The sequence below is a fragment of the Gopherus flavomarginatus genome, chromosome 22 (assembly GCF_025201925.1).
Source record: "Gopherus flavomarginatus isolate rGopFla2 chromosome 22, rGopFla2.mat.asm, whole genome shotgun sequence".
Lineage (NCBI taxonomy): Eukaryota > Metazoa > Chordata > Testudines > Testudinidae > Gopherus > Gopherus flavomarginatus.
Window position 1 is genome coordinate 12,718,594 of NC_066638.1, and position 24,559 is coordinate 12,743,152.

The following is a 24,559-nucleotide window of genomic DNA, read 5'->3' on the forward strand; positions in this document are numbered from 1 at the left end:
AACTGAAATACACTCAGATCTGAAGCAAAAATCCTGGAACTTGTCTTTGGCTGTAAGCAGTTTCATAGGTATGGTTATGGACACAAACAATTCCGCAAGTCAGCAGATTCTCACCTTTGTCACCCTCACTCCGTTCGTATGACTGCAAGCAAGAAACGAAGCCCACTTCCTTACCAGCACCCATGTGTGTCAGATCCTTATTACAGTAAACTCAGGAAGAATCAGTCACACTGAAACAAGTATTAAGTTAATTTTATTCACATTTCCAGAAGAAAGCATCAGTGGTAGCTCAATGTCAAACATGGGGCAACTAGCATGAAAGGTTCAAGTATTAAATAGCAAACAACTTTCAAACACTGAAATGAAAACCTCACTGTGAATTCCCCCATTTTACTCATATTTCCCATTCAAGTCCTAGAAGTTTGAAAATAAACTAGCTCATCACATGATGGAGAGAATGTCAAAAAATTTAAAGCTTTCTGTGGGATCATTCCCTTAATAGGGCATAAAAGTAGCAGGCAGGAAATCTTCTACAGCGGAACTGGCTTATCCCCTGGGCTCAATTCTTTTTCTTTGGTTGTATGATTTTGCTATCAGTGGCGCCGACTGCTTCTGTCCAACTCTAATGCGATTAATTACCCAGAGCAGAAATTTGCTACCATCAGTTTACAAGGATGTTCATTTGTGATGACAGAAATTTGAAAACAAGACTCCCTGCTAAGAGGGATTAAAGAGAAAAGACCTGAACATTTTGGATTTCTAAAAAGGGGATAGGAATACAACATACTGTACAAATATAACAAAAATAATTTAGAACGTCTACTTTCCAATTGCCTTGCTGATCCATGTCTAATAATTGTCATGCTTTGTATTGCTGTGTTGGTAAGTAATAGATTTATCCTTTGATTGTTTTTTTAAATGGCTCTTGTCTTTTGAGACTGAAATTCAGCCAGGCAGACAGCTGGTTTTTTGCTTATGTTACCGGTCCGAACATGAAAACCCTCAAACCAAGTGACAAGAGTCAAAAATTTTTGCTTTCTACTTTAAAGGAAATTAAAAAGCAGGTTTCAAACTAACAAACAAATATAATTCAAACATGTGCTTTCAGACCTCTTGCTTAAAGACACAAATATTGACTAGCATTTACAAAAGATGTTTCCACTGCAGCTGAAAGTGTGCATCCCAGCTTGGGCAGACAGACACGCACGAACGCCACTTGAACTAGTATGCTAAAAACAGCAGGGTAGCTGGGAGCTAACCATCCAAGTTTATACCCAGGGTTTGGGTGGGTTTGTATTTAGGGGTCTACCCCAAGTTGCTGTTTGTACTACCCCTGGCTATGCTGCTATTTGAAGTGTGCTAGGTTGAGCAGAGCTGGTGCACGTCCCTCTGCCTGAGCTGAGAGGCACGCTGAATAAAACTTTGGTGTGTTATTTTTTTAGCTTTCCAATGAAATTATTGGAAATGTGATGGCAAAAAGATTTGAAATCGTGAATAGTTATTGTAAAGTTGTTTGTTTTTATTAAAAATAGATATATATGTGGAAGGAATAGAGCTAATAATAGATGCACATGTTCTGGTTTATTCTGTGAAGAAAGTTACCAGATTAGAAAAATAGGCACAAGAAGCATATTCCTCCTCCTGATATCCCTAAATGGTTCCCTTCCTTCTTCCTGTCTGGAAGCAACTGCTATTGTTCTGCTTGAATAAATTCCAGACAAGAACACATTCTCTTCTTTGATGCAGCTGGCTGGGAAGCCCCTAAAGATCTCACTTCTCTCTGAATAATTCCAGTGACTGCAATCCTCATGGCTTGTTTCACCAATGTTCATTCATTCTTTCTTTTTTTTCTTTTTTGCCAGGAGACAATCTTCTGTTCCCACTGAGGGTCCCAACTTAGGGAAGGAAGTCAAACAGGAAACTCAGTAGGACCTGCTTACTGGGAACAGAGACATAGTGAAACATAGCACAATTCATCAGACAATGTCAAAGCACTTTACACAGATGGGTAAGTTGTATCCTGGTTACAGAGCCTGGTGAGGCATGGTGATGAAGTGACTCACTCATCACACCAGCAAGTCAGTGGAATAACCAGGACCTGAATCCAGGAGTCATGTCTCCTACTCCTCTGCTCTAATCACTAAGTAATTGTGCCTCAATTAGAATGGGAAGTGTGTCGGTGCATGAGATGTGCTACTTGTGATTCCTATTAGAGGGACCCTTTGCTTAGGGTGAAGTTTACCATAAAATGAAAAGCTTCACCATAAAAAAGGAGTCCACCATATTCTAAGTCACCCCACAGCATTTCTTTCTATAGTACCAGTATGCTTAGACTATGATAATAAAATTGCGCTCTTTGGTGATTATCCCGTTATCAAATTGGAAATGTACTTATTTTATAAAGTGCATATCTGACCCAGCACCACAAAGCTGCATTAAATTACTAAACTCTACTGCAGTGGCATATGCATCTGTTATTTAATATTTCAGATTAATCATAGCGACTCCCTCCCACCACTCACTTTCAGTAACTCTTCGGTGTGGAAGGCTTAAACTCCTTAAGTCCTTATACAAAAATAGAAAGCTGGGAGACATATTGCTCCACAAATTAATCCTACACTGAACAGATTCAGCAGCCTGGATTCTGCTCTATTTACAATTTTAAAGGACTTTTTACTTGACGAAGGTTACGGAGACCTTGCTATCAGAAGCTGAAAGGTAAAGCTGGAACATGGATGTGGCGGCGGTGTAGCTGGAAGACCAACAGTTGCCCTTATGTTTGTGTCACACAGTTGCGTACGAAGTGTTTAAATAGAGGTTGGTAGTTCATAACTCAGCTCTTGCGGTAGGTGTGGGACTAGGACAAAGGCAGCGACACTGGTGATATAGACTCCAAGAACAATAACTGGAGGTTTTTGGTGGTATCTGAGGGCGGTTCATATCTTCCCATCTTACAGCCCCCTGGGAAATTCATCCAGTATTGGTCTTGACTGATGGCAAGCATGAGCCAGGTCACATAACATCAGCATGGCTACAGCATCCAGAAGTGCTCACTCTCACACATATACCGTGGCTTGAGTGGTGGGATTCTGTGAGGACAGATACTGTCCAAGCTCCTGAGGATCCCTCTGAACACCCCCTTCTCCCACATGCACACAAAATCCCCAAGCGGATTTCCAATATACAACTACCCAGTGAACAGGCTGTCCAGGGATGATGCCATGATGGTCCAGGGCATGGGAGGTCACAGAACAGAGCTCTTGGGGATGGAAGAAGTGATCACTTCCTCCAGATTTTGCTATATTGAAAGGAGTTTTCAGTGTATTAATAATTGTGTGTAATTGTCACATATTGGGCATCTCACAAGGGGCCTTCTGCCCGTAAAAATGACACTGTGACTTTTGGAAGAGCAGGAAATATTGCCAGTACTTTATTGGTACCAAAGTGTGTGGATTGTTATGTATTGCACAAGGACGTAACTACACACGTTGTCCCCCCCGATACAATTGCTACCTGTCTCATTCTGGACAAACTAGTTCCCTTATTTGAACCTCTGCCTTCCCCAAATATGCTCAGAAAGCATGGGAATGTCTGGTGCCATTGGCAAGTTGGGGGTAGGGAATTTTAACTAGAGGTGGCTGCCTCGCTCTGTTCCCATTCTCTTGGCAGAAGCTTCATCTCATCCCTGCATGCAAAAGGCACTTTTCCCTTTCCATTCAAATCCTCAGCCTCATCCAAGGAGCCTTCTCTGCCAATTCTGCCTGCAGAGATGCTGGAATGCTCCGAGGAACTCTGACATGACAGTGTCATGACAAGCTTTAGTCATTCAACACAGTGCTTGCTATTTAAAAACTAAAGCAAATATTTTTAGAGGGTCCTGTTCACAATGGGAGGAGAACCATGCTAGCTACAACTGGGTTTAAATGTGATTGTTTAAACATGGCTCAGCTCTTAAAGTGGTGAGGGTCTTAGTGAGACCACCAAATTCATGAATGCTCTTTACCATGTCATTTCTCAGTAAGATCTCCATGGCATAGAGATGACAATAGTCCATACTATCCCTCGTGGGAATGCATGAGCTAGGATCATTTTTCTAAATACCTTTAGCGTGTCCACTCCTTCAATGGAGATCTCTGCTCAACCACTGCCTGTCTTAAAACAGAACTTCTTCCAATCACAGGCCTATCTTAGAGCTCTCTCCAAAAACAACATAACCCATCTCTGTGATGGAGCCATTTTGACCCCCCAATGCTGCGGTTCTGTTGGTCTGCAGGCATCGCATTAGCTGAGAGTATTTGACAGCCAAGAGCAAGAAGACCAACTGTGGGATTTTAAAACCAGTCTAGAAAAGGTCAGTAGTTGATTCCTAGTGGTGAGGAATTCAAGTGCATTGCTTTGAAGTGCAACCTGCCCCCTTTTGTTCTCCTACTGTCCCCCTCAAGTTTTAAACATACAGAATACATAGAACACGCTGGTGATCATGCAGACTCTTTCAGGCACTATCGTCAGACAGAACAGTCATTTTGCTCAGAGGGTTTTGCTTGAGATAGCAGCTCCTCTAATAATATCACCCTGGATTCCCCTTATAACGAGAGGTTTCTTCTAGATCTTAAAAAGAGATCAATATACCAAAACCAAATTCAGTTAGAAAATATAATCATCTTCTCTTCCTGGAAGTGACACCACCCCCATCCCAGGCTGGGGCAGGATTTTTACATCTTCGATATCCTTTCAACAGGTTTCACGTTAAGTCAGTCTGAAACGTGATCAGGCCCCGGCTTACAGAAGTTCCAGTCAGTCTATTCAGCACTTTGTAAAGCAGGCACTAAGCACTCGATTGCTGATGCGTTCCCCCTGTTCCTCTTTTCCCCTCCTGGCCTGCATCGAAGAGGGATCTTCTCAGTCTTCTTCTGCGGATTTGAACATGAGGATGGCATTGTAGATTTTCAGTGCAGGACCCAGCTTAATGCTCAGTATTTTAACTATGTCTGCCTGGTTCAGGAGGAGGAAGGCTTCACCGTCTATCTGCTGTAGGACAGAGAAACAGTACGAAATGAAGATTACTGCCAGGAAACTTCCATGGTTCCCTCCCCAGCTCCCAGCTTTTAATTAACATAAAAATAACGTATTAGGTGCTGATGAAAGAAAGAGTGACAGGCCTTGAGCCTTGAACTCCTGTATTTATCCAGACAGACAGACATGCATAAGGTAAACTTCCCACAAATGCTGCCCTTTTCGACATGACTCAATCCTAATGCAGAGGGACCATCTCTGGAAGTGAAAGCGCCTATGCTGAGATTACTTATAAAGGGTGCAGTTAGTGGCTGTTATGATGGTGGGTTATGTCCATTAGGAACTATATTGTGGCCTAAGAATTACTTCTATTTTAAAATTCAGATGCAATCAAGTATCCTATAAACTAGTCAGAAAGTAAAATCGTATACCCGACTCTAAAAAATCCTGAAAAATCCTGAAAAGCAAATCTCTAGTAGGATGTTATTCAGAAACCACACTAATCATGGGCTGGAGTAATACAACACTCTGCTACTTTTCATGCATCCGACGAAGTGGGTATTCACTCACGAAAGCTCATGTTTCAATACGTCTATTAGTGTATAAGGTACCACAGGATTCTTTGCTGCTCTACTTTATATAGTTTCTTGGAGTCCCATTAAAACTACCCAGGGCAAAACTTAAAGGTGAAGGATCTTTGACCTGCAGATCTGCATTAATGCTTTGGTCATAGATGTTGAAATCTCATAGCTGAGAAACAGTTTCCTGCGATTTAAATGTTTGATTATTTTCAGAACTACAATTCTGCCCATAAATTGGAGTCTCCATGTAAGCAGAAAACAAAATAGATTCATGAAAAATCAGTTTCAAAGGCACAAAATGAGAGTGTTTTGTTTAGGAAGGAGAAATGAGAGAGGTATATAAAACAATGCAGGGTACGGTGAAGATAAAAGTGTCTGCTCCTGTTTACCCTCCTTTGTAATACAAGTGAAAGGGAACATCCAGTTAAACTGAAAGGAAGCACATTTAAAACTGATTATGGTAACCCTCTTCTTATGTTTTTACAAAATACATATTTAAGCTGTGGAACTCACTGCCACCCGGTATCACTGAGTCTCAGACCTTAGCAATTTTTTTTTTTTTTTTAAAAGGGAGTAGATATTTACATGGATTAACAAGAACATTCACAGTTACCCTAGAAAGGATAAAGTTATAATTCCTATAGACCCCCAGTGCTTCAGGGCCTAAGCCAAATATTAACTGATAGTGGCAAGGAAGGCATTTCCGTTATAGGCAAGTGTGACAAGGTGTGCTGAGTCAGGAGCTAACTACATTCCGTCACTCTGATACCCATCGGTATTGTATTATTTGGTATTAACTGGGACCTAATTGGATGACAAGTAGTTGACAGAGGGTGTCAATTAACTGAGTAGAGCTACCGCTGAAGGGCTAATTGAAAGGAAAGCAGCCCTGGCAGGTGGGACTATACACACAGACAGGAAGGAAGTGCAAGAGAGGAGGGAGTCTGAAGGAAGGCAGGACTGGCTGCAAGGAAGCTGGCTATGGAATGCAAATACGTAAATAAAACACTAAAGGCTGTGGCTTGCTGAAAGAACATAACAAAGCATGGTGGTGAAGGAAACCTGGAGTGGTTGTGGTCTGTGATTAAGGCCTGAAAGGACACTCTGGGGGACCACCCTGCGACAGCAAACTACTCCACAGATGTCCATTACAGGGTTCTGCACCGTCTGGCACTGGCCAATGTCGGAAATAGGGTCTTGGACTAGGCATGGCACATTTCTGATACAGGATGACAAGTCTTACATTCCTAGGATTTTTTCTAACTGGAAATCTATTGATTTTAACAATTGGCTGAATAGTGTGGGTCCGTCTAATTACACTGGACAGTCATGTGGGCAAGAGAAAGAACTGGGGGTTTCAAGGTTAGGCTTGGTTGGGATGATTTAGTTGGGAATTGGTCCTGCTTTGAGCAGGGGGTTGGACTAGATACCTCCTGAGGTCCCTTCCAACCCTGAGATTCTATGATTCTATGAACTGGGAGCCAGATCTTATTTCTATTCCTCCTATTCATAAAAACACTGCGCAATCTTATGCGAGTCACTTAACTTCTCTGTGCCTCAGTATCTGCAACTGTAACATGGGAATGGCAGCAATGCTCCCTAACTCCTAGGGGGTCACGCAACTTAATTCAGGAATGTTTGTAAGGTGCTCAGGTACAGGACTGCTGTGACGAGAGTCCCAGAAATAAACAGAGAGCTGCTTAAATAAAACCAAATGAATCTAAAAGAAAAAGTGTGCAGCAAAGCAGTCGTATATTTCAGCATGATATTTTGGGTCTGATACAATTATTACAGCTTCACATTGATCCTGTTACTTTCTAAGTCATTTTATTTTAAAGAGACCATTGCTGAATTAGTCCCAGACGTAAATGTAATATCAATGCCTAGGGTACACTTTGTCACTTTGTTCCATCCTCCTTGGCTTCTTTCTAAAATTCTCTGCATGATTCATTCTCTTTAGTGCTAAGATAGCTCAATAAGAAAATAAAGCATCAACTTCCTCTTCTCCCCAAAGCCTGCATGGGATTTATTTACCTAAACAGAATGCAGTTACAGGCCTGGTTACAGCTAATGGACTATTCTAGTGGAGTTCAGAGGTTCTGTCGGTCATACCTTAATTCTTGCCAGATTCTGGCTAAAGCTCAGCCCATTATTAAAAGGGTCTTAATTTCAACTTGACCATTTAATTTGAATACAAGTCTGAAAATACATGAACCCCTTCATGCCAAGGTTAGGGCCTGGCGCTTAGCAGGGCTCTGGACTGCTGGAGGCAAGAGGTGAAATAGGAAGTGGCTATGCTGGAAATGAAATTAACTCTAACTACACAATATCAAAAGTTTGAATGGTGGATTTATTAGTAGCTTTACCAGTAGAATCTCAGTTATCTACATACTTTGTCAGGAATTGGGTTATTTCCCTGTGCTCAGTTACACTGAAAAGTCCCTGATTTCTGTGGCTAAATTCCATGTCCCCCACTCTAGTTAAACAAACAGTGTTAATATTACCTTCTGTACAGTACTTTTTGAAAGCCTCAAGCTGCTTTACAGAATGAAAATATGTGCCAATATACAGAACTATGAGCATGACCTTCATTTGCTTGCCACTGAGATGCAGCCATCTCAGGGGTGCAATCATTTATGTATTTCTGGATTTATTAGAAGTACGCCCATTACAATGAGCACTATGTACTATTATTTATTTGGAACCCAAGAACATGCTAAGTGCCTCGGAGAACATAGAGAAGATACAGTCCCTATCCTCAAGAACGTACAATTGAAATAGACAACACACTGATGGTGCAAAAGGGAAGCAGGAATAAGCAAGCTGATCAAAGGAGTCTTAAGTACACCCTGAGTTGCACCTGGAAATGTAACTGAAGCCAGTAGAGTCCAGAGAGCAAAGGTATGATTCATTAGAGAAAATTTGCTAAGCAAGCAGACAGGCAGGTTCTGCAGTAGCTGAAGTTTTTGAGTGGTGTTAAAAGGTCAGGTAGAGTGTAGTGCAGTAATCCAACTTGGGAGTGACAAAGGCAGGGAAAATTGTGGCAAGATTTGCAGCCAAGAGGAAAGGCTACAACTTCCTTAATAGCTGCAGATTCAAAAAAGTCTCATTTGTTGTTGCTGCCTAGGAATGCAGGAAGAGCCAGCGATCCCGAAGAGAATCCCCAGGCTGCCAAGCTCACTAACAAAGGCAGACATACCTAAGGCTGCATGTCTATCATGGAGGTCATGGACGTCACAGATTCTGTGACTTTCTGTGACCTCCCTTATTTCTGCAGTGACTGGTACAGCTGGCTCAGGGTCTGCCTGAGCTGGGCAGCCCCTGGGTTATCATGAGCAGCAGTCTGGATGTGGGAGAGGGCTCAGGACTGGGGTAGGGGAAGCACTTACCTCGGGGAGGCTGGGGGTGGGGGGGGGTCTCCCGGAAGCAGCCGGCATATTCCTGCAGCTCCTAAGCAGATGGGTCAGGGGGCTCTGCGCACTGCCCCTGCCTGCAGGCACCACCCCCGCAGCTCCCATTGGCTGTGCTTCCCGGCCAATGGGTGCTGCGGAGATGGCGCATGTGGCAGGGGTGGCGTGCGGAGTCCGCTTGGCCTTCCCTCCCCCTAGGAGCTGCAGGGACTTGCCGGCTGCTTCCAGGGAGCTGCATGGAGCCAGGCAGGGAGTCTGCCAGCCCCGTGAAACCTCCCCCACCAGCAGGAGCAGGGGTACTGGGGCCATGCACCGCCCACCTCCCCCTCAGTATCAGGGATCCTGGGACACCCCCCAGCATCCATGATGCCTCTGGACCACCACCCCGAGAGCAACCCTGGCCCAGGTCTTAGGTAACAGACTGTGAATTTTTGTTTATTGCCTGTGACCTGTCCATGACTTTTACTAAAAATATCCATAACTAAAATGTAGCCGTAGTCATATCCCATCACTTGAAGAAGCAGATGAGATCTGCATTGCATTGCATTGCACTACATTACATAATAGTCCAAGATAGGACCTGAAAAATAACCTATGCAAGTTTAAATTCACCCTCCAGTTTTAAAGTTTTACTCATGTTGGAATTTGGCTAGGAAGCTGCAGCTCCCCAGAAGTGCCACATTCTTTTTCAGAAGCAGAAATCATAGCTTAGCTAGGTACCATGACTCCAAATCACTAGAAATGCAAGAGCACATAGCTGGCAGTGCTACAGGATAACACTTAATCAGGCTATTCTTACCTCTTCCCTGAATACCGAAGCTTGTTCCTTACAGCCAGGTAAACGCTGGACAAAGCTAGCCACCTAAAATAAATAGTGGAAATAATGCAGATAACAGAGAGATTAACGGGACACCATCAACTCAAAAAACATATTTCCATCTTAATAGTGTTCTACCTATTATAGTTACAAATGACATCTGAACTGTCTATAGCTGAAAGTGATGATAGCAAAAGTCTCTTTTTCTGTTTGTCTCCTCTGGGTATCTGACAGCACGGTGCTCATAATCAATTCCACGGTCTCCCATGGAGAGTCAGCCAGTTTCTCCCTTGCTGAAAAAGCCCTTACAAACATTGACATTATTTTTAAGGATTTACAAATCAAATCAAATCAATCAGGAAGTACGATTTAGAGGGCGCTCTGTCAGCAAATGGAACTTTTGGAAATTAAGATAATTTAAATGAGTTGACAGTGTCCCTTTAAGAGGCAAGATTTAGACTACTAAATATGTATGGCTTGCCTGAGGAAGGGGAACAGTAGTTTACACGCACGTGAAAAGTGGAAGCACTAGGGAGAGAAAGAAACTACCATTCAGTTATGGTGAAGCAAGGGAGTATAACTAGAACCAATGGGATTAAATGAGGAAAAGTGAATTTTGCGTTGAGTAGCAGGAAAAACTTTCTAACGGTGAGATGTGTTCGACTGTGGAATAGTCTCCCCAGGGACGTGGTGAAAGCCCCATGAGTTAGGTTATTTAAAACTAGACTACACTGTGCACTATATCAGGGAAGAGAGAGAAGAAGAAATAGACTAGATGACTTTATGTCTTGTTTCAGTCTCTAACTTCCATGGTTCATGGAAGATTTGTATATCAAGGCATAATCTGTTCAAACATCTCTTCCAATTGGATGTTCCTACAGGGAATGGCTCTATTTCAGAAGGCACGTTCACTTTCTCCCACCAATACAAATGGACAAGCAGTTAAAAGGGACACTGTCAAATACTATTTCCTCTTTCTTCTTTTTAACTCCTGATTGTCCAGCTCCATCCTCTCCTTAAAAAAAAAAAAAATACACAATGCCTTCTCCTACTAATTCTACTGTTTCTGAATTTCGCAAACGTTCATCCTTCTCTCTCACTCCCATGAGACTATAAAGAAACAAAACAAACAGGGTTCCTTCTGTTTACAGAAAACTCCCATTGATTTCATTGGAACTGTAGGTGCCCAGCACCATTTAGGATCAGGCCCAGGGTTTAACTACTATTGCCGGGCCAGCAGGGAGAGCTCTGTTTCACAGGATCCACACAAAACATGGTAACTTTATACAAAGAGGAAATTTGGGGTTTCTAAATAGTGAGATGTGAATCCAGCAGCCTGGGCTGTTTGCAGAGGTAATTTCTCCTTGGTTTCCTCTATGGAAAAGTCCTGCAGAATGGCAACAAAAATGAAGACCTTTCTATAGGTTTCTGAATTGTGCTACAGAATTTAATAGAAAAATGTATCCTACATGTTATAGTACATGTAACAGGGTGGTCTGTCTCCTTTAAAGGGCAGTGGGGCCCAGAGCCAGCCAATCCTGTTCCATGATATGGGCCCTTTAAGAAAACAGATGCGTAAGGGGCTAGCAGACAAACTGGGAACAGGAGCAAGGGTTAATCAAGTGGCTATGCCTGAACATAATAAAAGTCAGCTTTAGGTGACTGTCAGGGGGCACAGGAGAACTGCAAGAGAGCAGCTCCCTGGAACGGGAACCAGATGCTGGATACTGGTGGGGTAGGGAAACCTGCCTGAATCACATGCAATGAGACCTGTTAGAATACAGTAATAGGAGGTTCAAAGGCTCTCATTGTCTAAGATCCTACGCCTGGTCATGCATTAGCACTCCATCCATATATGGAGGGGGGTCCTCCTCACACACAGATCTCTCCACCTCCATGAGAAAGAAGGGCCCAGGTGCTTCATGCCAACATCCTTTCCCAACTCCTGGCCCAGCAGAGGGTGCTCTGCAATGTCCAGGGCTGCATGGGAGTAGGGAGCAGAATCAAGGAAGGCCAAGGGAAGCAATGATGTATGGCCAGGAATGAGACTGGGGGAAAGCTACAGTGCCAGGGACCCAGTGGGGGCTGTCAGTGATCAGAGTTGTATTGGAGACACAGGACTTGTGCATGGATACCTCTGACATCCTGCAGACCTCCAGGGATCATCAGATTTGTGGGTGGGCTCTAGGGTTTTTCCTGTGGGATGGTAAACCACAACCTGCCCTTCCCACAGGGAAAGCTACAGAGCCCCCCACATGCTGTGTGATCTCTGCGAGGACATGACAGAGATGCCCACGGGAAAAGTCCCCACCTGTGGCTCTGCATGCTGAGGAGGGAAACATGAGATCTGATATACAAGTTTTAGAGTAGTTTCTAGAGAACATCCTGTGATGCTCTGTACCTTGGGGGAAATACCCTGCACCCTCAATGCTCATCCTTATAAAATGATTCTGTGGTATCCAATGCAAAGTTGTCATGTTGGGTGTCTTCAGAAGGCTCATGATGCACTGAGCATTGTTGTTACAGTAATGTTATAGGTTGTAATTTCACATATATAGTTATGAGGCTGAAAATGTGTCCTCATGACTTAAAACAAGCCCAGGGAAAATTTTTCCAGGAACACAGGGGCAGTTCACACCTCATCAGGGCATGTATGGGACAAACCCAGCCCAGCCTCACAGGAACAAAGGACACTGGCCTAGGCAGCAACAAAGGGTCTGTCTGTTGGACTCTCGAGTGAGTCATGCCCCTTCCCTTGGGGCTTGTCTATACTACCAAGTTTTGTTCACAAAACTTATGTCAACACTCAAAAGTCGACAAAACAAAAATCGCCAAAGGGTGCTCACACTTCCTCCCTCTGTCGACAGATCATGTCCACATTGGGGACACCATCATCGACAGGGTGAGCAATGGGTCTTGTGAGAAGAACGAGCTGATAGCTGCATGAGTTCTCCCACAGCCCCCTCAGCTGCCGAGAGCAGCATCACAAGCAGCTCTGTGAGATCTCCGTGCTGAGGAATGGCAAAGCAGCACAGCAGTCTGCCTGCTGCTGTGTTCCTAGTGCCAGGCAGAACAGGAGCATTCCAATGATTTGCTCTTTGGGTATGGCTACATTTAGAATTTCAAAGCGCTGTCACGGCAGCGCTTTGAAGTGTGAGTGTAGTCAGAGCGGCAGCGCTGGGAGAGAGCTCTCCCAGCGCTGCATGTAAACCACATCCCTTACGGGTGTAGCGTGCAGTGCTGGGAGCTGCGCTCCCAGCGCTGCTGCCCTGATTACACTGATGCTTTACAGCGCTGTATCTTGCAGCGCTCAGGGGGGTGTTTTTTCACACCCCAGTTGCAGCGCTGTAAAGTGTGAGTGTAGCCAAGCCCTTTGTCTGTTCCCCAAAGGGAGCAGCACACAGATACTTCCTGGAGCTTTGAAAGGGAGATGCGCATGCCTGCGGGGCAGCAGAGATCAAAACACTGAGCAGAGCAATCGGGGCAGGAATTGTGGGATACTGGTGGAAGCCAGTTTTGTGGACCAAACAATCAGAAGTATTTACACTGGCTCTTTGTCAACAATAAAGGAAGGGGAAAAACCAAAAGTCTCTTGCAGGGGTGGAAGTTTTTTGTCACCAAAACTGGGTGTTTTTCGTGACAAAAGTCCCATTGTAGTGTGTACGCTTTTGCTCTTTTGTCACCAAAAGGCAATTTTTGGCGACAAAACTTGCCAGTGCAGACAAGCCCTTGGTCAGTTTGGGACTACAATGAGGTAATAATGCCCACCTGACTCTGAACGGGGGTGGGGGGAGAGGGAGAGGGAGGAAACACCAAGAGGGAAGAACCAACATGATAAAAAGGGAGAGACATTTGCCATGCTCTTCCCCTCTTTTCCACCTCCATCTACAGACACCACCACCCAGCGACTGAAGCACTGATCAAAGGGGAGAGCCTGGCTGAAGGGTAACTAGCCAGCCTGTGGTGAGAAATGTCTAAGTTTGTAAGGGCACTGAAAGTGTTAAGATCAGCTTAGAATACGTTTTGCTTTTATTTCATTTGACCAAATCTGACTTGTTGTGCTTTGACTTATCACTTAAAATCTATCTTTATAGTTAATAAATTTGTTTATTTATTCTACCTGAAGCAGTGCATTTGGTTTGAAGCATGTCAGAGATTCCCCTTGGGATAACAAACCTGGTGCTTATCAATTTCTTTGTTAAACTGATGAACTCATATAGGCTTGTAGTGTCCAGCAGGCATAACTGGACACTGCAAGATGGAGGTTCCTAGGGTTGTGTCTGGTATGGGAGCTATTGGCTAGCGTCATTCAGTTGCACAATCCAAGCAGCGGCTGGCCAAAAGTGCCCACTCACGTAGCTGGGAGCAGCTTATGTGCCAGAGGCTTGTGTGAACATCCCAGGAGTGGGGGTTCTCACAGCAGAGCAGGGTAAGGCTGGCTTCCAGAGTCGGGGACTGGAGTGGCCTAGCAGATCACCGGTCCAGAGAACACCAGGGGAACGTCACACATCCTCAATAGCATGAAATTCTGTAGGGCTTCTTCCATAAGGGTTGTAATGGGGTCTTAGATTTGAGCTAGGATATTGAAGTCTCCATAATTCTGGCATCTTAAATACCCCTTTCCTCTGATGGATACTCCCTCTTGCGTAGATCTCTATTATTATACCTGATAACAGTTTTGAAGGTAGTGGGATGCTGGAGTCTAAGGCCACGTCCAGACTAGGAAATAAAATCGATTTTAGATACGCAACTTCAGCTACGAGAATAACGTAGCTGAAGTCGAATTTCTAAAATCGAGGTACTCACCAGTCTGGACGGGGCGGCATCGATGTCCGCGGCTCTCCGCGTCGATTCCGGAACTCCGTTCGGATTGATGGAGTTCCGGAATCGATGTAAGCGCGCTCGGGGATCGATACACCGCGTCCAGACTAGACGCGATATATCGATCCCCGAGCAATCGATTTTAACCCGCCGATGCCGCGGGTTAGTCTGGACGAGGGCTAAGCCAGCATGCGGCCTCCTTGTAATAACATATCAAAGTAGGAGTGACAAGACCATGTGAAAATATGCAAATAGGAGCTAGTATTAACAAGAGCTTTATAATCCACATGCAGCTTGCACAAGGACAATCTCCCACAGCCTTCTGTATTAACATCTCATGTGGGATTAACTAATGAGGAATTCAATCTCTGTCACCTATTAATATATCCCTGGGCTGGGACTCGACCCTCCCAACCCTACCATCTAACTACACTTTGAAAGCATGACAGGAAGCTTTCAATAAATAACAAGCCCTCATTCAAATGACAGCTCTTTTTGACTGGTCAGTATTATTGATGGCAAGCCTTTACTTGGGTGTCTCAGATTACTGCTGGTCATTTATTTCAGCTGCTCTCTGACCTTAGAGTTTAAAATAAATTATTTTTCTTTAATGTGGGTTGTGTAAATTCTCAGACTAAAGGAGAATTTTCAGAGTTCAGAGGCTCCTAGCACCAACCACTGACCAACGACTGCCTGTCAGGAAGGTGTTACAAGTCCAGGTTTCCAGGGACAAGCTCTAGTTGTGCCCACTAAAACCTAGAAAGTCCTGGTGTCTTTACCTTCTTCACAGGCCTATATTATATTGTACATCTTGGTTCTCCAATTGCTTCTTTCATGGACATCTCATTGACTCCATGGGAATTCTGCAAGATTGGATCCTTTTCCTGATACTGAGGACAAAATCTGATATGCCCTGTTGTAACAATTAAAGCCAAGCAGGCCTATTTTCATTGCTAGCCTAACTGGTGAAAAGTAGGTAAATGTTCATGAAGTGTTACAATGATTTGTTATATAAAACTGTTTAGGAAAAGATGTGCAGAGGAGGCAGACAGATGGCATTCATTTAAACAGAAAGGATCCACTGACACCACTCCAAAGACTGTGTTAAGAAATCAATTAACCAAAATTGCAATGTCAGAAATGAGGCCTAATTGGTGGACAAAATAATGAGAGGATGGATTATTCCACACACTATCTTTTTGGGGCTGTTAAAAAAGACTTTTTAGGGGGGTGCAGTGGGGTGAGGGGAAACAAAAGCAAACTTATTTTTTTTAATATCAGTGCAGTTGCAGCAGAAGGATTGTTGCCAGGACTCTAGACCTTGATACTCCAGTGGAGAGGCCTGTTCATCATTACTGCACCAGCAAGGATCCCAACATGATACAGTGACATCCTCATCTGTCTTTCCCTCCCTTATGTGCTCCCTTTCTGCCATCTCTCTCCCTCTAAGCTTTTCATCTGATCCTGAAATGAACTGTACTGCACAGCACCCGCACGGTGAAATGAGCCAGCCCATCCAGCTCTGCTCAGCTGGAGAAGGGCCAGTGCAGGAGAGGGACCAGACCAGACCAACCAGACTTTGGCCCTGACTGGCGTGCTGAGCCAGGTCCAGAACAACAGCTGTTATGACCAACCTTCCAGCCCAAAATATCTGTCTGTGACTAACCAGGCGCCCTGTATCCTGAGAACATCAACAAATGCTGCATTTCCCCCATCTCCACTATCCTCTCTCTTCTCTCTCTTCTGTGTCTGTCTCTTTTGTTTAAATAAGGAAAGCAACTATCATTCCCCATTCAGAATTAAACAGCAGAACTAAACTTTATTTTCTCGCCAAGGGGGACTGGTTAACTGAATAAGAGACCAACCAATATTCACTATCTCCAAAAACAGACTTTGATAGGTTTTGATTAAGTTTGTTTTGCATAAATAATCAATTTCTGTTTCAGTGCTCTTTATCTCATTTTGATTCTTTTCTTTTTGTGTGGTTCAATCAATACATTTCTAACATTTGGCATGAATTTTATAGTGTTTGCCGGAGAAGAAGCAGGCTGAGGTCTCTGAATACCAAACCCCGAACCCAGTTTAACACCATTTAATGTTGGCTAGTGCCTGGGTTATGTTAACACCTTTAACTCTTTGGGCCCATATATTCTATCAAAATGAATACAATCGCCCTTCGAAAGTCTCTGGTGTTGCTCCTCCTCCAAATCCCTGGTGGTCACTGTCATAACATGTAGCAAAGACTGTAGCACAGACAAGCATAGTTTGGCATATTCTGATGTTCAGTGCTCAGCAGCTATACTGCCCCTGCTTCACCCCTGTCCTCACAAAGGCTTGTCCCCCACTCTGCTCTTTTATGAAACAGCCTCAACATTTTGTCCAAAAGAAGAACAACATTCCATTTGTTCTATTTACATTAGCAGTATCAGGTGTTACAATTTTTGCCCTCCCTGGTTTTGATGGATGATCTACTGGAAAGCTGAAGTGGAAGCATTCTCAGCTCTGAAAAGCAGGACACAGGGATGGTGAATCTTCTACAGAGAGTTTTTTCTCTTGGAAGTTAGTTGTGAATTGAATTCAAACAAGTTTTCACAAAACCAAAAGAGAACCCCTCAGTTTAAAAAAAATCAGACTAAGTAACCCACCCTGTCACAATTGCTCAGGTCACACTCTCTTGTGATGTCTTAATCCCTCTAGTCTCCAGTCTTCTGACGAATCCACCAGCATAAAGAGACAAGCTGAGATCTGATTTTCATAGTGTAAAAGGCAGGAGGGAAAAAACACTTGTTTGAAAATCTGTGAAGCCTCTCTATGAATCATAAAGAAGCAAAAAAGGTCACAAACTTTATTTTTTCTTTGCAAGAATTTTTCACCTCACAACCCACATTACCACAGATTTCCTCCTGCATGAGAAGGCCAGCCATCACGCTCCAGGAGTCAAGTCTCTGACACTTCAGAGCTGGTGGTGCAATTCTAATCAATGCCCCAGGCATCCAAGCAAAGCGAGCTACTCAGCACACAGCAGCAGACATGCTTTATCAGAGACCACCTAACCGCAGGGGACACATCTTATTTACAAGCACTGCATCTCATAAGCTAGGACAGAAAAAATGTATCTCTGACAGCACGAATGCTGCCTCTCAGAAATCATGTCTTACTGTGGCCAGTTTGGTTCTGTATGTGAAACAGGCAGGGAGAGGAAGGAAGAAGGACTCCAAGCATGCACAGCACAATTTTACTGTTATCTGCAACGTAAAGTGAGTCAGCAGCACAGTCAGGGGAGGAACAGACCAGAGGAAGCCAGTGTCCATTGTCAACGTTTTGTTTCAGGCCTGAGAACGAAAAGGGTCAGGACTAAGCAGTGGGAAACAGATCCGTAATCAGGGAGACACCACATGGTTGGACAGTAGGGGGTTAATACAGAATTTTTTCAGGGACTCAAGATAAAAACTTTTGACTGAGCCAGTTATTTCCCTGCATGAGCCATCACTGCAAAGTAAACAGATAAACCACTGCCTACATAGGGGAGGAAAAAAGATGTCTTCCAATCAGCACCAGAGAAAAAAGGAGTGACCCGAGATTCCATCAAGCAGAACAAGCAGAAAAGGCAGATGCACAGCACTCACCTCTTCCACGGTCCATTTGGCCACGCTCCTGGCAGTGAGGCCCGAAACCTCCGGCAGCAGCCTGCAGTGCTGCTCCCAGCAGAGATGGAGGCGGTGGGTCGGGCTGGAGGACAGGGAGGGCATGAAGACAGACTGATGGAGGGCCTGCTGCAGAGTGAATTCTGTGTCTGGAAACAGAAACAAGAGGAGTCAGAGTCAGTAGTCAGTCTTCAATTTGAAGCAATACCAAAAAAACACAAAAACCAATGAGTGTGTGTGTGGCGGGGAGCGGGTGGTAACACTTTGGAAGGGGAGAAAGGTGGGGCAGGAGCACAGACTGCTATTCCTTGGCACCCTGCACTGTGAGCATGCCCCCAAAGAAGGGAAGGAAAAAACCAAAAGCAAGGCTGCCAGGCTGGCGACGTGATCGTTAGCTGTTTCTAGGCAAAATGACGTCCTGCTGCTAACACAGACGATGTTTGCAGCGTTTTATTGACAAGGTGGAGGAGTTCTGGTAACAGCATCTTTGGCTGGAAATAAATGGCACCATTCCAGTTCACAGCCCGTAATCGGCTTGCTAACAGTGCGACGCATGCCAGATGATGGCCTGGACCAACTCCCTCCCCCACAAGAGACTCCAAAGCCAGTAATGCTCTAGGTTACCCCCAGACACCAATATTGCTCTCCATTTGTCAAATGAGAGTGAAGCTTAAAACAAAATAAAAAAATAAATCAGATCACTCCCCCGCCTCCCCCCCCACCAAATGAGCTCACTTGATAAATGCAGAGTCATGGTCCTAAAGGGATTTGTCTGGTTATAAAATGGGAACTGATGCAAAGGATGGAACAACATAGAACACGTTCCTCTGGGTTATAATGGTTAATGTTTACTGGCCCCTCTCCCCCCCCACCAATACAAAAGGGAAGCATTTCTAAACCTTGGAATACTTCATGTAAGATTATGGTCAAGGTTAATGGTGCCACCATGTGGAAACAAAGAATTATGCTTTGTTACTTTACTGGCAAAAAATAAAAGCATATAGCAAAGATACAGCTTCCTCCCTTGTCACCCCTCCAGGGCCGCTGACAAGTGCTGGGACGGCTCTTGTGATTAAAGTCCTGCAGATTTTATCCAGAGAAGAGGTACCGCCTGCCCCGCATTGCCCTGGCAATGTGCTTCACCCTTGTTCTGGAGGGCCACCCATAGAGGTGAGAAGGAACTGCAGATTCCACGGGCCATTTAGGTACAGTATTGGACTTCCTACTGAGACTACCAATTGGTGCTCATTCTGGTGGTGGTTGGTGATGTTTCTGTAGAAAACGGACTGAGGGTACGTCTACACTGCAGTCAGAGGGAAGCGCACCCAAGCTCGCTTTGATCTAGCTAGCACCAGTAACAACAGCAGTGAAGCTGGGTAGCACCAGCACAGGCTAGTGGCTGGAGGATTATAAGAACAAGTCAGTGGGCAAAGTTTTTGGCCCAAGGGCCACATCTGGGTTTGGAAACTGTATGGCGGGGGTGAGGGCTCCAGCTGGGGGTGCGGGCTCTGGAGTGGGGCTGAGGGGCTCAGAGGGCAGGAGGGGGATCAGGGTTAGGGTAGGGAATTGGGACACAGGAGGTGTTCAGCGGTGCAGGCTCTGGGTGGTGCTTACCTCAAGCAGCTCCCGGAAGCAGCGGCATGTCCCTGCTCTGGCTTCTATGCATAAGGGCAGCCGGGGGCTCTGTATGCTGTCCTGTCCAAATGCACCACCCCTGCAGCTCCCATTAACTGCAGTTCTTGGCCAATGGGAGCTGCGGGGGCGGTGCTTGGGGCAGGGGCAGCGTGCAAAGCCCCCTGGATGTCCCTACCCATAGGAGCCAGCAGGGGGACATGCTGCTGCTTCTGGGAGCCATAGCACAGAGTCAGACAAGCCCTGGTCCCTGCTCCCCAGCAGGAACTCGAGAGCTGGATTAAAACATCTGAAGGGCTGGATGTGGCCCCCGAGCAGTAGTTTGCTCACCCCTGGGTTAGACGAACACCAAACTAGGGTTGGTCTAGGTATATTTAATCTGACCTCACTGTGGGGGAATTGAGTAGACCAGGGGTTCTCAAATCTTTTTTCCCCTCTGATCCCTCCACAACATGCTATAAAAATTCCATAGCCCACTTGTGCCACAACTGTTTTTCAGCATCTAAAAGCCAGACCTCTTGAGGATCCTTTCAGTCCTACATTTCCACCATTCTATGAAATCCACAGGGGGTGGGGGGAGTGGGGAGGATAAAATCACTAAAAGATGGAGCACCGGAAGAAAAGCTCCAACGGAAAAAAAACAAACATGCAAAGAAGAAAAGGCAAGTTTCCAAGACCTGCAGTATCCTCATCAGACCATGGGAAAGCAGCACAAGAAGCAGACCTTAGACCAGAGCATCAATGCACTCTTCATTTTTAGATACAGAAATCAAAAGGGGAAACAGACAAAAATAAAGTCAAGTCAGGCAGTGATCAGAATCTCTATCCATATATGAGAAATTAATGAAAGTAAAAAAACACATCCCACAATGCAGAATATTCTACAGGAAAGCAACCATCCCAAAATATAAAACAGGGGCTGGTTTATATCCTTTTTGGGGTGTGGAGAAAGGAAACTATAAATAGTCACAACTACTTCTCCCTCAAGGGACTGTGGGATAACATCCTAAACGGGAGACATAGTGAAAGCACTATATTTTGGATTATTTTAAAACTAGACAGGGCAAAGCAGAGGCTATATTTAGGGAGAAATCCTGTACTGGCCACCAGGGGGAGCACCAGTAGGTTTACCCCTTCTGCTCCCACCATCTCAAACTTCCATGACTGTAAGACACATGTCATATGTCAAGCTATACATATTTTAAAAGGCATAAAATTACCTATTGAGAGTTTAAAAACCCCTCCTCACTCAAATATTCATAAAAGATTTGAAAGTTCCTCAGATTTATTCACAATACTCAATTTTACTGACATAATTTTCCTGTTTGGTCACTATTTCTTTCAGTGTTGTTCCATCACTGTTATTTCATGTGGCCCGTTTGGTTCCCTTCCTGTCCCTTTTTTCCTTCAGTCCCCTCCATTCTTCTAATTTGGGTGGTTTTGCCCCAGCATTCACCAGTGTTAATCCTTCATACGATACCTTTTGTTTATCTTTGGAGCAGGGGAGGGAGTAAGGTAAATGTGTGTGTGTCGGCTAAAAAGTCTGCGTGTGTATGTGAGGTGTTATAAATACCACTGAGGGATGGGGTAATAACTAGGAACAATCAGGATTAAGATTTCTGTGTTTTAAGTGAACGTTGTGGGGAACATTCCTAACTGTGGTATAGGGAGGTTATTTGACATTTGAAGAGGAAGTGGTGGAAGGCCCTCTGCTGGATGAGAAGCTGTTAATCTATCAATACTGATACACAATAATGGGATGAACATTGTAAGTGACTTGGTCAATGAGATATAACTGACATGTGATCAGACTGTCCTGGGTGAATGTAGTGATTTAAGGCTTTGTCTACATTAGTGCTTTTGTTGGTAAAACTTTTGTCGGTCAGTGGTGTGGAAAAACACACACTCCAACTGACATAAGTTTCCCTGGCAAAAGTGCTGGTGAGGCCAGCACTGTGTCGATGAGAGAGGTTCTCCAGCCAATATATTGGGGGTGGTTTAATTATGACATCAGGGAGAGATCTCTCCTGCCTCTGTAAAGTCGGTAGTGTAGAGACAGCCTTAATAAGAGGCTGTAGAAAGAGCAAACAGGAAAGCCACAACACAGATCTTGATAAGCAGCTTCAAGCACACAGTTGGAAGACAATAGGGTGAGCTACTAGCTTCAAGGACCTTGTAATCTGTCTCTAACACACAGCAAGCCTTGTTTTGGCCAAAGCTAGGAAGGTGGAGATCAAAAGAACACTAAACAGCTAAAAAAAACTTTTCAGGAGGAGAAGAGAGAGGGGTTACTTGTCAGCAGCTCAGACAGGGAGACAAGCTGACACAGGGCACGGGGGCTGGGGAGTGCTCTGTGGAAGAGCCACAAGGGGAGCTGGTTCTACCTGGGTCCCCATGCCATGAGGAAGACGGTTAGATAAGATGCCAGTTAGGCATGCATGCAGTCGAAAAGGCTTTTGTTCTAAATAAACAGCAATTTGCTCTAAGGAGGCTGGGGGAATCACTGTATTAACCAGCAAAAAGAACAGGAGTACTTGTGGCACCTTAGAGACTAACAAATTGATTTGAGCATAAGCTTTCGTGGGCTAAAACCCACTTCATCGGATGTATGGAGTGGAAAATACAGTAGGAAGATATATACATACACACAGAGAACATGAAACAATGGGTGTTACCGTACACGCTGTAACGAGAGTGATCAGTTAAAGTGAGCTATTACCAGCAGGAGAGAAAAAAAACTTTTTGTAGTGGTAATCAAAATGGCCCATTTCCAGTAGTTGACAAGAAGGTGTGGGGAGCAGTAGGGAGAAAAAATAAACATGGGGAAATAGTTTTACTTTATGTAATGACCCATCCACCCCCAGTCTTTATTCAAGCCTAATTTAATGGTGTCCAGTTTGCAAATTAATTCCAAGTCAGCAGTCTCTCATTGGAGTCTGTTTTTGATTTTTTGTTGTTGTAATACTGCGACTTTTAGGTCTGTAATCGAGTGACGGAGGAGACTGAAGTGTTCTCCAGCTGGTTTTTGAATGTTATAATTCTTGACGTCTGATTTGTGTCCATATATTCTTTTACATAGAGACTGTCCGATTTAGATCACTCTCATTATAGTGTGTATGTAGCACCCATTGTTTCATGTTCTCTGTGTGTGTATATGTTTTCCTACTGTATTTTCCACTGCATGCATCCGATGAAGTGGGTTTTAGCCCATGAAAGCTTATGCTCAAATAAATTTGTTAGTCTCTAAGGTGTAAGGTGACCAGATGTCCTGTTTCTATAGGGACAGTCCTGGTTTTGGGGACTTTTTCTTATATAGACACCTATTATCCCCCACTCCCTGTCCTGTTTTTTCCACAGCTGCTGTTTGGTCACTCTTCTAAGGTGCTACAAGTACTCCTGTTCTTTTTGCTGATACAGACTAACACGCCTGCTACTCTGAAACCTGTATTAACCAGTGTTCTGTTCCCTCAGGGAGCAATAACAACAGGGTCTGAGCTTAAGTCAGACATAATGAGATAATCATGGTTAATATACATGGCATTGTAACCCAGGGCCTGGTCTGAGAGCGACAGAACTGTGAGTCCACTTGGAGCCAAGTGATGGTTGAAGACCCAAGAAAAGGTGCACTAGACAAGACCAGGAGGGGTTGCAGGTGCAGTTTGCCTAGTGACTGTGACAGCTCCATTGTTTTAATGTCAGACAGAACAAAGCCCTGAATAAGACACTATCAGGCACTGGTAGGTCAATGCATGACAGTAAATAACTTAATAGCGCTATCCATCTCTGTTGTCTGTGGTTCTGTCTAAGCTGAGCTTAACTGGAACAGATGGACGTTCCCTAGAAGGCCAGAGCCCCTTCTGGCTGGCAGGGGCATATACGACTGACCATAGTGAGGAGCACAAGGTAAAAATAAGAAAAAGTAAGGCATCTGCCCCAGCTTGTGCCTGTTTAGCTATTTTTTACTTGGACCATACTACAGTGTTAAATCCTGCTAAACGCTAGGTCTGAGCGGCTATCTGAACTGGCTTTTTATAGTAAATCTGTAAGTTAAACACGCAGTTTGCAGAAGTACAACCAGTAAGAACCTTTTCTTTAAAAACTGACCCACAACTTGCCAGAGGAAAAACTCCATATTCCCTCCCTTGCTTTGTTGTGGTCTGTCTCTTATTTTCTGAAAACTAGAATATTTTTAAAAGCCTTAAAAAAAAATTAGGAGTGATTGAAAACTGCTACCATGTGATGCCTGTCTGATGGGATCCATGGGAAAGCAGACAGTGACTCTTGGTCCAGCTTCTAGTGGACACATGTTTACCATAAAGCCATCTCAGCAGAGAGGTCAAGGAGTGAATGGGGAATGAACCCCCCTTCACCCTTAGAAACTAGTTTCTCCATAAAAGGGGTGAGGGCCCATCGTGGAACAGTGTCAGAGGTCCAGCTAACTTGCCTTCCTGCTTCCTGGGCAGTAGCTGTGAAGAAGGGTGTAACTCTAGGGCACTGACTCTGATACCTCTAAGAGTCCATGACATTTGCTTTAATACATTTGTGCGGGGAGGGGAGGGATTTGGACTGTAGCACATACTTGAGATAATTGCCTATAGCAGTCACCAGAGTGAAGTACTAAAATTCAAAAACTGTGAAGTA

At 44.4% G+C, this 24,559-nt stretch overlaps 1 protein-coding gene and 1 long non-coding RNA gene across 15 annotated transcripts in view; one reads left to right on the forward strand and one right to left on the reverse strand.

Moving 5' to 3' along the window:
• The window catches only part of LOC127039109 (lethal(3)malignant brain tumor-like protein 4), a 101,236-nt gene that overhangs the window by 3,445 nt on the left and 73,232 nt on the right, over window positions 1-24,559 (reverse strand). For 6 of the 11 annotated variants that reach the window (XM_050932311.1, XM_050932308.1, XM_050932310.1 and 3 more), the window contains 3 exons: window positions 18,269-18,435; window positions 9,804-9,866; window positions 232-5,028 (listed from right to left, as the gene is read on the reverse strand). In XM_050932311.1, the coding sequence (XP_050788268.1) occupies window positions 4,900-5,028; window positions 9,804-9,866; window positions 18,269-18,435 (359 nt within the window). In that variant the 3' untranslated portion in view covers window positions 232-4,899. Of the gene's footprint in view, window positions 1-231; window positions 5,029-9,803; window positions 9,867-17,287; window positions 17,388-18,268; window positions 18,436-24,559 lie in introns of those variants that run through there. The other 5 variants (XR_007770878.1, XR_007770877.1, XR_007770875.1 and 2 more) reach the window with 4 other exon arrangements.
• LOC127039152 (uncharacterized) lies at window positions 781-24,546 on the forward strand. 4 transcript variants are annotated; one of them, XR_007770896.1, is made up of 4 exons: window positions 781-882; window positions 1,863-2,008; window positions 19,326-19,491; window positions 23,390-24,546. It is a non-coding gene; the product is annotated as an uncharacterized LOC127039152 (long non-coding RNA). The 4 variants fall into 4 exon arrangements; XR_007770897.1 differs by having other exon boundaries at window positions 23,470-24,546; XR_007770895.1 differs by having other exon boundaries at window positions 19,326-19,456.